General features: G+C 32.6%; 2 protein-coding genes across 2 annotated transcripts in view; both read left to right on the top strand.

The window, feature by feature from the left end:
* Nucleotides 1–2,049, top strand: part of HELRODRAFT_75990 (hypothetical protein) — a gene marked incomplete at both ends in the record, with an annotated part of 9,881 nt that extends 7,832 nt beyond the window's left edge. Inside the window, 3 exons of the mRNA XM_009015890.1 lie at nucleotides 1,033–1,116; nucleotides 1,184–1,318; nucleotides 1,780–2,049. Of these exons, the coding sequence (XP_009014138.1) occupies nucleotides 1,033–1,116; nucleotides 1,184–1,318; nucleotides 1,780–2,049 (489 nt within the window). The remainder of the gene's footprint in view (nucleotides 1–1,032; nucleotides 1,117–1,183; nucleotides 1,319–1,779) is intronic.
* A 4,375-nt stretch (nucleotides 2,050–6,424) lies between these two features.
* Nucleotides 6,425–6,910, top strand: HELRODRAFT_170068 (hypothetical protein; the record flags this gene model as incomplete). The annotated part of the gene is made up of 1 exon (XM_009015889.1): nucleotides 6,425–6,910. The coding sequence occupies one exon, from the start codon at nucleotides 6,425–6,427 to the stop codon at nucleotides 6,908–6,910; it is 486 nt and encodes a 161-aa protein (XP_009014137.1).
* Nucleotides 6,911–15,509: the final 8,599 nt, after the last annotated feature.

The raw sequence follows: 15,509 nt of genomic DNA, 5'->3' as shown, positions 1-15,509 counted from the left end.
ATGTGTGGGGTTAAGTGAAGGATAGGAGGAGTAGTACAGAGCTGATGTCAATGATGGGACTGAATGAGGACATTGTGACATTGATAAGGAGATTGAGATTGCGGTGGTATGGACATGTGTTGAGAAGGGATGAAAGGGTCGGGATTAGGCGAGCGTTGGAGTTCGAGATTGAAGGAGTGGTAGGAAGGGGTCGTCCGCGATTGGGATGGAGAGAGCAGGTGGAGAAGGACAGGGTGAAAGCGGGGTTGCGTGATACTGAGGCGAGTGACAGATGTGGATGGCGTGGAGGGGTATTTCGGTTTCATCATAGGTAGCCAAACGGCAACCCCCGATCTCGGGGAAAATGTCGTCTAAACGTGTGTTGTTGTTGTTGTTGTTGTTATGCCAAAAATGCTCAAATGTAATTGAGAAAGACGTATCTTTTTTAATCTAGTTAAACAACTATTTAAGATAAAAACAGGTTTGAAGCTACATTAACAGCTATCAAATCAAAGCATAAATTGTTAGCAAATAAAGGTAAAGTAAATTGTGGAAATGATATGAACAGAATTTATTAAAATAAATGGTATTTAATATCATGCCTGCATTTAAATGGTTATCTCCTTCTGTTAAAAAGCAGTTCTAATTTAATCATTTCCAGTTTCTCTAATACTATCATCATTAAAAAGTTTTCATTTTTATTAAACCAAATGTCGTTGATTCCATTGATCAAGCATTTTCAAAATTCAATATTTTCTATCCTATTTCATTTTCTGCAGCCATCTTTTTTCTATGTGCCCTTTTCCCAACTTGCTCATTAGGATTTTCTGCTACAGTCATCACCTCGCCGAAACCATTTTTGCATTCATCATTTATTTCATTTCAAAATCTGTCAATTTCTTTCTCTCCTTGACCACATTAGGACGCATAGCCAGTTTTATTATAAGGTATAATGCGCTACATTTGAATATTTGAACAAAACTTTTAACTTGAGAATTAAATTCATCAAGATTAACACAAAATTTAAAAATATTCTCTTTTATAAACAAAAAGGAATTGATCAGTTGGTATGCGTCAATATATGCAGCCAAGTTACAATGGCAACAAATTGCTTTTCCCTGCACTCGTGTGGAAGAGGTGATATTATTCTTTGTTTTCAAGTTTTTTTAATTTTCATTTGTATTTCTTTGTTGTTTTATAAAAGTTATGCCTGGATTTATGGCCCCAAATTGTAAAAGAAGGATGGTTAATGAAATGTGGACCAAGAAGGAACGATAATTTTTACAAAAGGTGGGTGTGCCTTGTCAATAGAAAGTTACTTTACTACCTGGATAGTCTAGTTAGTACATTTAAAAAATTTGTCCAGCTTTTATTTTGTTAACTATATAGTCTTTTAATTTATAAAAACTTTCCACTTCATATTCGCAAATCCTTCATAACTTGAAATTTTTTTCTTTGGTTGTGAATGTATAAGAATATCGCGAAATGTTTGCAGTTTTTGATTTTTTGCAATGTCTTCAACATGAGGTGAAATAATTTACAGCCGATTGTCTTATAACTTGTCAGTCGCACCTGTTTTTTAATTTCGATTTAAAACTTTTTTCTCTCGGCTGATGAATGTATAGGAGTAATTTGCGCGAAATGTTTACAGTTTTTCTTTTTTCGCCCAATCTTCAAAATAAGATTGACAGCTGATTGTTTCAAACTTGTCAGTCGCATCTGTTTTATAATTTCGATTTTCAATGTTTATTCTAAGGTTATTCATAAATTATCAACGCTGTATTATTTTATATGTAACAGGATGCATTTCCGAAAGGGGAGGTCTTCATTGGTTCAAAACATTCAGGATGTTATGAAGTCACCATTGAGGAATCCACTGAAGGGGATTCTTGTAAAGTTTTGCCAAGAAATGACAGTGCTTTTAGTTTAGATGGTGGATTCATGTTTTTTGTGAGAACTCCACAGAGGTTGTTTACATTTCAGGCTGAAAGTGCAGAATCCAGGAAAGAATGGGTGGATGCTCTGCTGGCTGTCATTGAAAAGCCATTAACACCTTTTGAGCAAAGTTAATAATTTTCACTTTTGTTTGATGTTACAGTTTCGCTGCTCTATTATTTCACATTTTTAATAACGAAACTTATATCTTGTATCCTAATTTAGAGCACGTGACAAAGAAAGGCACTAAACCCATCAGCAAGAGATTTTCCAATTTATTCTGATGAAAAACTCGTTATGGTAATTAAGCCGTAATTGTTAAATTTTTAGCGTACATTAATTAATTGAGAAGATGCTCATTTTTTTATTCTCATGTTACTTTTATCAATCATTATCTCTTCTTTCTGGTGACCATCGTCAATTACATATGCTTCACACATATCCACATATCCTCACAAACTAAAAAATACCATACTTTTAATATTTTTAAGCCTAAACTAATTCATTTATATTTTTTGCAATGTTTAGAAAGATTACATCATATTCCTGTTCCAATTTTTATGATTATTTTTTGGAATGCCTGTTTAATAAATAATAATAATTTTGAACTAGTTTTGAATATTGTAATTTAAAACCTTACACAAAAAAGTAATTCAAGTAATATAAATTTGGGTACAGTTTTTTTAAACTCTTATTTATTTTTGTACTGATTTCATTCCACAAAAATTTTCTTGAAGTTTTGAAATAATTTTTATTGGTTACCTTGTTTACATTTTGCAAATATTTGATGAGTGATGCTTATGGCGATAAAAATTTGTCTTTTTATTTATTTATTAATTTATTTATTAATATTTTCATATTATCATTTTAATGAGTTATTGCAACAATCATGAAAAATTGATATAGTTTTTAATTGACTCGCTTTGCATTTTTAAGTGCCTGTCGTGTTTCAGTTTCAAATCTTCATTGTTTTTAGTGTTCATTGTTAATTTTTTTTAATTCTTTGTTTTGTGAATGCTAAAAGTTTTTAACCTTTCAAAAGTGTTCCTTAAAACTATTGTTTAAAAAGAGTCAACAACAAATTGGTCCTCAGTATTCCTCACTAGCATTAGCACCATAGACTGATGTTATATACATAATGTTTATATATATATATATATATATATATATATATATATATATATATATATATCTACTTTGTTGATTTCTTGTTTGTTCGAAGTGAACACTTAAAGCCCATTTGATTAGTTTTACAATCTTCAACTCCGTCCAATATAGCACTTTTACGTGTTTTCATTGTGTTATATTGGACGAAGTTGAAGATAGTAAAACTAATTAAATGAGCGTTGATGAACAAACAATGAATCAACAAAGTAGAGACACAGTATATGCATATTTGAGCATCTGGCCACATACACAATGTATATATATATTATTATTGTTATTATTATTACGGAAATTTATATACAGTGCTTTTATTTCGTGCAATTCAAAAGCGCTACTGAATAAGACGGACGTTCTTTGTCCAAATAAATAAGTTTTAAGCTGACTTCGAAATTGTAAATATGGTACGTTAGGGTCACGTAAGTAAGGAGGCAAACCATTCCAAACAACCGGGCCAAAAACCGCAAAGCTGCGGGCACCCGTCGCTAACTTTGTAGTCGGGATAAAAAATAAATTGCGCTTGGTTGATCTGAGAAAAAATTTTGAGAAATGAGATTTGTATGATTCCAACCTATTAATGAGATGAGGAGGTACTGCATTATTGACACATTTAAACATCAAAACTGCTAACTTGAAGAGAATACGTTTTTCAACCCTCAACCAGTGCAACCTATTCAAATGAGCGTAACATGATCGAACCACCCAAAACCAGCTTGGTCGCACGATTCTGTTTTGACTGAAGCTTTGAAAAAACCTTTTGGTGACACCATAAAAAAGACCATTGCAGTAGTCCAGTCTGGAAAAAACGAAAGGAGAAATCAAACTCTGAAGAACAAACGTGTTTAGTGATTTTCTGATATTGCGTAATAAACGCAGTTGGTTGGAGCAGACCATCACTAAGTTATTAATATGTAAATCCATCTTCTGGTTTGAATCAATAACAACTCCAAGATTAATAACAGTTGTGGAAAAATCAATGATGTCATTGTCAATACAGATTGATGAAATTTTGACTTTTGACAGCTGATGCCATGAACCAACCGGTAATGTTTGTGTCTTAGATTGATTAAATTTTAACTGATTCTTATTCATCCAAGAGCTAATTTCGATAAGGCAATCAATCAGTTTATTCAGAGAAGCATCAATTGAATCAACAGGACAAGATACCAATAACTGAAAAGGCGTGAGAGCTGAACTCATATTTTTGAATGATATCAAAAACATCAGCAGTGTACATAAGAAATAACAGAGGTCCCAACACAGATTCCTTGGGGGCACCAAAAAATAATTTGTTAACCTCAGAGAGAGTGTTGTTATAAGAAACCTGATGGGTGTGGCCCAAAAGATAGGAAGAGAACCATGATAAGACTGAATCAGAGAAAAAAATTTGTGGAGAGTTTATACATGAGACGAGTATGATCGACACAATCAAATGCAGCACTCATATCAAGTAATACCAAAAAAGAAATATATTGATTGTCAATTGAAGAGAATAATTGGGAGAAAATATCAATGTGTGCAGTTACTGTGGAAAAATATTGGCGATAGCCGGATTGGTTCTTTGGTAACAAATTGTTATTGTTTAATGCTGTAACAATTGTTTGATAACAACTCGTTCAATGACTTTAAAAATGAAAGAAAGATTAGAGATTGGACGGTAATTTAATAAAACGTTGTCGTCCAAATTTGATTTTTTTAGAAGTTGGGTTGCAATAGCATGTTTCAAAGGGCTGGGAAAACTGCCAGTTGATAAACATTGGTTGACTAAAAATGTCAAAAATGACAAAAAAGATCTATAAATTTTTTAAATATTTATGTTGGAATAAGATCAAGAGAACAAGAATACTAGGGGAGTCGCAAACTATTTTACGCAATTCATCTGGAGTGCACATTTGAAAATTGGAAAGATTAACAATTGAATCAAATAAGACAACACTGGGAACATATTCAAACTGGACTTGTTTGTTAGTATTTTCTATAGTCGTGCAACAAATATTATTGATTTAATTGATAAAAATGTAATAAAATTAGTGGGGGAGAAATAATTTGATTGGTTATTATTGTGATTGTTAGATAAAATTTTTTAGAGGGTGTTCCACAATTTTTTGATTGGTTATTATTCAGATCCAGAACTAGCAAGCAACGAAAATTTTAAAATGCGGCAAAGCAATGAAGGCAGATTTGGTATTCCATCTGAATGAGAAATAAATGCAGATTTTATAGGCTGTTATGCTAAAAATGTCCCTTCACAGAATCTAGAAAGTGATTTTCTTTTAATGGGTAGACAATTTGGAGACAAGATATGCACGAAAAGAATATTTTCTTAGAAAATTGACAAATAGAGAAGTTGTCAAGAGAGATTGGCTCATCTATTCTCCTTTAACAGGTAAAGTGTTATGTTATGTGTGCAAGCTATTTAGTTGCAAATATGGTGATGTCGATGAATTTGGTAATGGTAATCAATTACAAATTTGTCATCTAAACTCACTGTGATTTTCTTTGCAAACATTATGACGGATTATCTCACACAAAGGATAGAAATGGAGTACCAAATGATCATATATCTACTGTTGACCGTCACATGTATGTGAATTCGTTGTTAGTACGGAATATTTAGCGGCATATATATATATATATACATTGGACGGCATATATATATATACATATATACATATATATATATGTTAATATATATATATATATATATTATTGGTAAACCATTAACCATCATATATATACATACATACATGATACATACATACATTGTTGATTGTTGATTTTTCGTAATTTTTCTTAATTTTCGGCGTTTTTTCAGAGTGCATATTGTTCAAATTAGGTTTAATTGATAGGTTAATTAGAGAGGATTATTAATATATTTTTGTTTCTTTTAATAATTTAGAACTTAAGTAACTAATTTAATTTTTTTAGTTTAAATCTTAAGTAAATACGTTTCTGTTAAATTGTAAGCTATCATTCCTTGTTTTTTAGACGTATTGCATTGTTTCGGTTGTTCTGTTATTTTGTCTGGAATATCAACAGTGATTTGAAAGAAAATTTTGTTCATTGTTGTTGCAGAATATAAAACTACCTTGGCTGTCGCTGAAACGGCTTCGACAGTGCAGCTGCTGCATCGTGCTAAAGACCTGTATCTACCACTGCATTTTCTCCATAGACTTCGTTTGTGTGCTCGATTAAGACATGTCTAAAACAAGATCTCAGAGAAGTCAATCAATTCCGGAACCTGCATCTGTAAAGGATGATAACATATTATGTTGTGTATGTGATGCGGTGGTTCAAATCGAGCCTTCGGACTTATATGATGAAATATGCTAACAATAGTAAAAACATGAAGTTTTATTGTGATAATTGCGTGAAACATGCTGATGGTTTCAAAGGTCTTTTGCAGATGCTTAACGAAAAATTTGAATCCATTGATTCTCGTCTTAAAACGTTTGATTTCATTGATATTGGGATAAAAAATCTGCAGTTGAGGCTTGAGTCAAGCGATGAGAACCTAAAACAGTTAGAAAAACTAGACGATAAACTTAACCAGTCTATTAATTCCTTGAAAAACAATATCACCAAGTCTTGGTCAGACGTGGTAAAGAGTAATTCTAAAATTGTCGATTACGAGGCTGCTTCTTTGAGAAATATGATCAGTACTTCATTTTCCGATGTGGTAAAAAAGGACCTCGACGTAGTTAGTAAAGAGGTCATCTCTGTTCGCAGAACAATTGAAGTGGCAAATGAAGTTAAGGCCCGTGAAAACAACATAGTTGGCTATGCCTTATGGCTTCTCATTTATGGACTATTTGCGCCCACACGACCCTAATCATGGAGGAATAATTGTATATTTTAAGAATGTTTTCAAGGTTAAACAAATAGAATTACCAGTGGTAAATTCCTTTGAATCACTTGCTATCCGATTTCAAACAATCGGATGAGTGAATGTGCTGAACTATCATTATTTTAGTGCTGTTCTAGTGATGAGATTCGTCAAGTTATTTTGGATTCACCTACAAAGTCGTGCCCACTGGATGATTTGCCAACTAAAATACTTAAAAAATACGTTCATCTGTTTCTTCCGTTTTTGACTGTTTTTGTAAATGCATGTTTAACTTATGGGCATTTCCAGATGGCTTTTGAATATTTAATTGTTGTTCCGATGTTAAAAAAGCAGACACTAGACAAGAATAGTTTATCAAGTTATAGACCGGTGTCAAATCTAACATTTTTGTCAAAAGTTATTGAACGAATTGTCCACAAACAGCTAATTTGTCATTTAAATCATAATGATCTGCTACCAAAATGTCAGTCAGGATTTAAAAAATTTCATTCAACTGAGACAGCACTGATAGATGTTTCATCTGAGTTGTTTGCTGCTATTGATGATCAAAATATCTCAATCTTGGCATTACTTGATATTAGTGCAGCCTTTGATTGTGTTAATCACGAGATTTTTCTTGGAAAGCTACGTCAATGTTTTGGAATCTCAGGTGTTGTTCTTATTTGGTTCGAATCATATCTCTCTGCGCGAAAACAACAATTATTACGCAGAGATGTTTTATCATCTGTTCAGGAAGTAAAGCATGGTGTACCGCAAGGCTCAGTACTTGGACCGCTGCTGTTTCTGCTATACACTGCTGACGTTTTCGACATCATTGATTCATTCAGGTTCAAACATCATGGGTTTGCAGATGACATACAAATCATTGTCAGTGGTCCAGCTACTTCATTTCAAGCTCTTGTTGAAAGATTTTGTCGGTGCATGGAGGCGATTGATTCTTGGATGATCAAGCACAAACTCAAATAGAATCAATGCAAAACCCAGTTATTGCCAATTGGTACGTGGCAGCAAATAAACAAATTAAATTTCACTTCGATTGAGATTAAAAACAGTAAGATTGAATTATGTCAAGTTGCTCGTAATCTTGGTGTTGTATTCGATAGTAATATGACAATGGAGTGCTACATAAAGTTGCTAACTGGTGAATGTCATCGACAACTTCGCATGATGAGGGCTATAAAAAATTCACTTAATGAGATTACCCTAAAGAGTTTGGCTCAAGCGTTTATTCACTCGAGGCTGGACTATTTTACGGTGTCTCCATGTTGGAAATCTCCAAACTACAGTCAATTCAAAATCGCATGGCCAAGCTAGTTGTCGGAGGTTTTAGATCTGATCATGTGACGCCGATTTTACGGGATCTGCACTGGCTTCCGATTGAAAAGAGAATTATCTACAAGATTGCTGTTTTGATGTTCAAAGTTTTAAATGGGCGTGCTCCTCCGTACTTGGTCGGTAGATTGACTAAACGTGATTCAACGTCTGGTTATCCAGGATTGAGATCCAATAATAGGAATTTGCTGGACGTTCCTCAAACCCGTTTGGTGACTGGTAAAAGAAATTTTGCTGTTGCTGGACCGATGGTGTGGAATAATTTGCCAACCTCACTCCGTCTACCTGGAATATTATTTCCTCTATTTTGTAAACAATTAAAGTTGCTGCTTTTTAAGCAGCATTTTGGTTCTTGTAATTAAATGTGATTATGAAAATTAAATTTTTTTTCGTTTTTTTTTTTTATTTTTTATGTTCTTTATTAGTCGGTACGGTACTATCATTATGTTGTTTTAATTCTTGTGTCGGTTAATAATTCGTTGTGAGGCTTGTTGATTATTGCGTTAAATTTTTGTACATAACTAGTAACTTGTGTGGATAAATCCTAAAAATCGTCATTTGAATTAGTATTATTTCTTTTTGGTCGTCTATTTATTTATTGATTTTGTGTTAAATATATGTGTGTTCTGACATTTAACTGAGTGACAATCAACTTTATTTCTTTTGTCTTATTTATTTTTTCTTGTACTTATTGTAGGCGCTTTTGAGATTTTATTAAAAAGCGATTTATAAATTTTCATTTAATTATATATATATATATATATATATATATATATATATATTTTTGAGAATTATACGCTTTTGAGAATTTTAACTTTTAATTGGCGCTTTATAAATTTTTCTTTAATAATATATATATATATATATATATATATATATATATATATATATATATATATATATATATATAATTTGGTATGAGGTTCTCAGATAAACATGTACGGTTGAAGATTACACCCCATTTTGCAGTTAGAAGTTTTTTAAATAAAATTTCAACAACACGAAGCTGTTTTGTTTCAACTTTATTAAACTGTGAAGTTTGGCTGACGGCCGTTTCGGCTAATGCCATCGTCGGAGCCCCGAGGTTCCTCCAGTCTCCAACGTAGTTCTCCAAAAGAAGTTATAGGCAATGAGCTAACTAAATTAATAATTAAACATAAATTATTATCGCAACAATATGACAATCTTCTTCAATCTTTATCTAAAGATCCTAACATAAATTATGACACCTTCAACGTTTTCGTTCAACAACGTTACGACAATTTCAACCTCAGTAAAAAACGGATTATCACTAAGAAACTTAGTCAACTTTATAATGGACATATCGTTCTTCCTAATAACGATACACAATTTTTCGTTAATTTATCTAAATATCAGCCAACACCAGACGTATCGTCCTTTTTGAATCTGGGACTTAACACTCATATACGTAAACCATATCAAAAACTAATTAAACAAACAGAATTGGAAACACTTTACGCCGATTGTCTTAGGCTTAAAAATCAACGTGTTATCAACTTTGATAATTCATTCCACAGTCAGTTACAGGCCGAGGCGCATCGACACCGTTATACACCAACAAAACATACAATAGAGCCCATCATGTTTCACGCTGCCAAACAACTACGTCAAAATAAGGCTATTAACATACGTAAATCTGACAAGTCTAACACATACGTTATCCTTAATAGGTCCGACTATCTTCATCAAATTAATAACATCCTCTCCGATAGTTCAAAATTTTCACCAATTAATAAAGACCCCACATCCGATATCAAAACAGACGCTAATAAATTGATTGCACAAATCAACCTCAGTTCGTCCAACGTCAAACTAACACCAATCGTTGGTGACTACTCTCCAGGATATATTTATGGTAATGTAAAAATACACAAACCTAACAACCCACTACGCCCCATCATCTCTCAATGCCCAACTCCAACCTACCAGTTAGCTAAAACTATCAATCAACTTCTCTTGCCATACGTACCCCGTAACTTTTCCGTTAAATCAAGTTATGAATTTGCCGACATCATCCATAGTCATAAAGATACCACAGGACACTTGTCGTCGCTGGACATTGAAAGCCTTTTTACTAACATACCAGTCCTGCAAACTATTGAAATTATCTGCCAATATGTATACAACCACCCTTCTCTTCCTCAACTCGACATTCCTCCTCATTTAATTAAAGAGCTCCTCCAACTATGTACCATACGCAATCCATTTGTCGCCCCAAATAACTCACTGTATCTACAAATAGACGGCATAGCCATGGGCTCCCCATTAGGTCCTCTCTTCGCTGAGTTCTACATGGGTAATCTAGAATCTAAGATATTCTCCGATCCAGAAAACAAACCGCTTATCTACGCCCGCTACGTCGACGATATATTTATCATCACAAAGTCTATAGCTGACATATATCAACTCCAAAACCTGTTCCAGAACAACTCTTGCTTATCATTTACAATTGAAGTTAGTAACAATAATAAAATCTCTTTCCTTGACACTTTAGTCCCCATGCACGCAAATTAGCTCTCTACCCAAGTATACGTCAAACCAACAAACTCTGGACAATGCTTAAACTACAATTCCGATTGTCCCGTCAAATACAAAAACAACGTCATTAAAAACTTCATCACACGCGCTTTTAAATTATCTAACGACGATGAATCTCTTCACATAGAAATTCAAAGAATCAAACAGTTACTTATTAATAATAATTATCCAAATACACTCATCGACGACGTCATATCTAAATCTCTCAAGAAATTCAAACAACCACTTCTACAACCACAGCACGAACAACAAACAATACCTATCTACTACAAAAATCAAATGCATAATAACTATCTAATTGATGAAAAACAAATTAAACAAATCATTAGATCAAATCTCACATCAGAAGATGAAAATAAAAAGATTAAGTTAATAATATATTATGATACAACAAAAACACAACAATTAGTCATCAAAAACAGTCCAGCCACTACAAAAGATAATCTAGATAGTACGAACGTCGTGTACCAATTTCGATGCCCTTTGCCACACCGTGATGTGGAAACATATATTGGACACACACGTACAACACTTCGCAGACGCCTTACCATGCACGTACAGCAAGGCGCTATCAAGGATCACTTCAATAAGCAGCACAACATACCAGTTACTCGAAAAATTCTTGCACTAGCATACTTTGTAATGAACGTCGTCCCTCAAGACTCAAAATAAAAGAAGCTATTCTCATCCTCAATAATAAACCAACAATCAACACGCAGTCAGACAATTTCGCCCACGTCTTACAACTTTTTACTCAATATCGCGACGTTGTACTGCCTCAATTGCCAAACGTCATCAATAGACAGCAACTACACACCAAATATAAATACGAATATAACACACAAGAACGCACCATAACAACAATCCGTTTGTCTCTTCACGCCATAAAACTCAAACAATTTGTCACTAACTTCATTATTTGCCACGCCTTAATATTTCTTTATACATATTTATTGCTAAATAATATTATATCCAATTGTTAAATATCTAATAATTCTTCAATAAATTGTCATATCATTAAATATTATTATCGACTTCCCATAATTTCTGCATTACTTCTTGTCACTATGCTAACTTTCTACACTTCAACTACGATAATACACAAACAATTTTATTCATAATTTTTCTTTTAAATTTATTCGTTTATTTTATTTTCAACAATATAATGAGTTAATTTTAAAATATAAGTTGTTATTCATTTATTTATTCATTTTAATATCTAATATTCTATTTTCTATTTCTTATAATTTATATTATTAACTCCTCATTTGGTTTTACAATCTAGGCTCCGACGATGGCATTAGCCGAAACGGCCGTCAGCCAAACTTCACAGTTTAATAAAGTTGAAACAAAACAGCTTCGTGTTGTTGAAATTTTATTTAAAAAACTTCTAACTGCAAAATGGGGTGTAATCTTCAACCGTACATACATATTGATGACTTTTTTTGCTTGTATATATATATATATAATATAGATTGTGTTGTGTTATTCTATATATATGCTTGACGGTAATAAAATATTTGAAAGCTTCACGCGCGATATAAAGCCCCTCAAACCCGTTAATAAAATTATGCCCCCGTTAAAAAAAAGTTGATGACTTTTTTTGCTTATTTATGTTATCAATCAATCAATCATCTATTTTGTTATTGTTATATTTTGTGCAACTTTTTTCGATTATTGTATTTAATTATTCTTTTTACCAATTTTTCTCCACTTTCATTCACCCTAACCCGTAAAATGCAATAGCCCCTGTCAACAATAAATAATAAAATTGCCTCCTTCCGATATCGTCTCACTTTGTGAAACCCTGATCTAAAGTAATTATGGCAGAAGTTTATGTGTGTTAATATGTATCCGTGAATTACCAATATGCGCCCATGAGGACGTTTTAACAGGAGCCATTTAAATTATATAACGAAACGAAAATTTTTTTTTCCCGTCTTAGTGCTTCAATGTGGTTTGTTTAGATTTCCCTGCCCTGTAATAGATGGCTCTTTGGATGTATAACTAGGAATTCAAAATAAGCAAAATAAATTGATGCAAATTGAATGTATTGAAATAGTAATAAACAAATAAAATAGATAAATAAAAGTTTAAAAAATATATATATATAATATATGTATTTAAGTATGTATATATATTCAATCATGACTTAAATATGGCAAAACATAGCACCATTATGGGAGCTGCAATGCCGTTAAATTATGAATAAAAAAAAAAAAGAAAAGAAACGAAAATAATTATTTTGACAATTGTATGGCTGAGTGGGAAGAAAATTGAGTTTGTGCTATTAGCTTTATTTATATTAAAATCATTTCACAGTTCTGCTAATAACAAGCGTAGTGATCAGAGTTTCGTCATGTTTTCTACGTTAAAAAGAAACATGATCCTTGTGATCGTTATATTTTAACTAATTTCTTATTGGATTTAATAAGCTTAAGTATTCAGAAAGACTTTTGATGTTATGATTTTTATTTTTTGTTTAAAACAGGCTTTAGTTATAAAAAATTAATTAGATTAGTTGGCAGCGGTTTGCCGGAATTTATTAGTAGCTTAGTTGTTATTGAACATAATAAATTTTAAAAATAGATACAGAAACAAATATTACAAAATTGTTACTTGTACATCGAACAGCATCTGTTCGATGAGCGATCTATATACGTACTTGCAAACGCCTTATACACGAACGCAGGTGTGCTTGAACATGTTTATTGTTTTATATTTTGTACTAAAAAATATCTAGTTTGACGTACTAATAAAAATGTACGAACATTATATCTAGCTATATATATGGTTAGAAATAAATTATCATTTCTAGTCTTGCTGTCATTTGACCTCACCCATAAGGGCTTTATTGATTTACCTAACAATAATAACGTACACAATTTTATTACAGCCATTCTTTTTTGAACAATATGTTTATTTAAAAAAAGAAGAATTTTAATTTATTTTTCTAAAATGGATAAATGTAAAACGTTTGCTTTCAACATGTTTCGCAAAAAAACTCTTTCCGATGATTTGATGAGTACTCAGTTAAAAAGGTGTTTAACCTTGGTGGATTTAATTCTATTTGGATTAGGCCATATGATCGGAGCGGGCATATTTGTTGTTACTGGAACTGTAGCTAAGCAAGTTGCAGGTCCAGGAGTAATAATCTCGTATATATTCGCCGGACTGGCTGCTTTCTTATCGTCATTATGTTACGCGGAATTAGCATCCCGAGTGCCGAGAGCTGGTTCAGCTTACACGTATACTTATATTATAATTGGTGAACTTCCTGCTTTCTTAGTAGGATGGAATATGATTTTGGAATTTTTAATAGGAATAGCTTCGGTAGCAAAAGCTTGGAGCGGATCAGTGGATGTTCTTACTGATAGTGCAATATCAAATGGAACGAAGCATTATATAGGTACTTTCAACGTTATTTGGTTTGATAAACAGCCTGATCTAGTCGCCGTTGGTTGCATATTGGTTTGGACAGTATTTGTAGGTGCAGGAGTGAAAATATCAGCAACATTCAACAACGTTTTAACTAGTATTAATGTAATCATTTTGTTAATTATTATTTCTATTGGTCTATATTATGCCGATATAAAAAACTGGACAAATGTTGATAATGGTGGATTCCTACCGTATGGGTTCTCTGGAGTACTTGCCGGATCTTCTTCTTGCTTTTTTGCTTATTCCGGATTTGAAGGTATAGCTACAGCTAGTGAAGAAACTAAAAACCCGATAAAAAATATACCCATAGCAACGAGTGTTTCAGTTTTAACGGTGTTAGTTTTATACGTTGGTGCTTCTTCAGCGCTCACACTTATGATGCCTTATAACTTAATCGATATTGTTGCTCCTTTTCCGGTGGCTTTAAAATATAATGGATGTGCATGGGCGACAATCATCATCAGCATTGGTGCTATAATTGGTTTATCAGCCTCTATTCTAGGCAGCTTATATGCTCTACCAAGATCTGTCTATTCCATGTCAAATGACGGATTGTTATTCAAGCCATTAAGTTATATATATACAAAAACTCAAACACCAATTATTTCTACAATAATTTTTGGACTAATAACCGCGATTTTGGCATTGTTTATGGAGTTATCGTTACTTGTTGAATTATTATCAATCGGGACTTTAATGTGTTATACGTTTGTCTCAATTGACGTTATTTTGCTCCGATATCAACCGCTGAACATGTGTCAGTTTCACCTGAAAACTACTGATTCTACAGACGGTTCTGAAAAACAAAAACTTATTGATATGTCCAAAAATCATGAAGATATAGGCAAATTAAAAGCTCGATTTAGAAACACGATCCTTACTAAATGGTTGCCTGAAAGTAACATAGGTCCAATTTCAATTCTTTTAATGATTACATTTTGTGTATGCTGTTGGTTGATTTTATTTTTTGCTCACGACTTAATAATAAACAAAGTTTGGTGGATAATAATGCTTCTAATTCTGTGTTCTGTCGGTTTCTTGTCATCGTTTGCCCTTCTTTACATATACGAACGGAATACAAGTTTTCTAACCTTCCAGGTCAGTAAACCATTTAAAACTTTTTTTATAATGTCACATCGCACTTGATTTTTATTTATATATTAATTATTATGTTTTTAAAGGTGCCATTTGTTCCTCTTCTGCCTGTTTTAAGTATAGTGATTGACATAGGATTAATGCTGAGGTTAAACCA

This window comes from Helobdella robusta, assembly GCF_000326865.2.
Source record: "Helobdella robusta unplaced genomic scaffold HELROscaffold_17, whole genome shotgun sequence".
Lineage (NCBI taxonomy): Eukaryota > Metazoa > Annelida > Clitellata > Rhynchobdellida > Glossiphoniidae > Helobdella > Helobdella robusta.
Note: the sequence above shows the minus strand (reverse complement) of the source record. Positions and strands in the feature narration are given on the sequence as shown.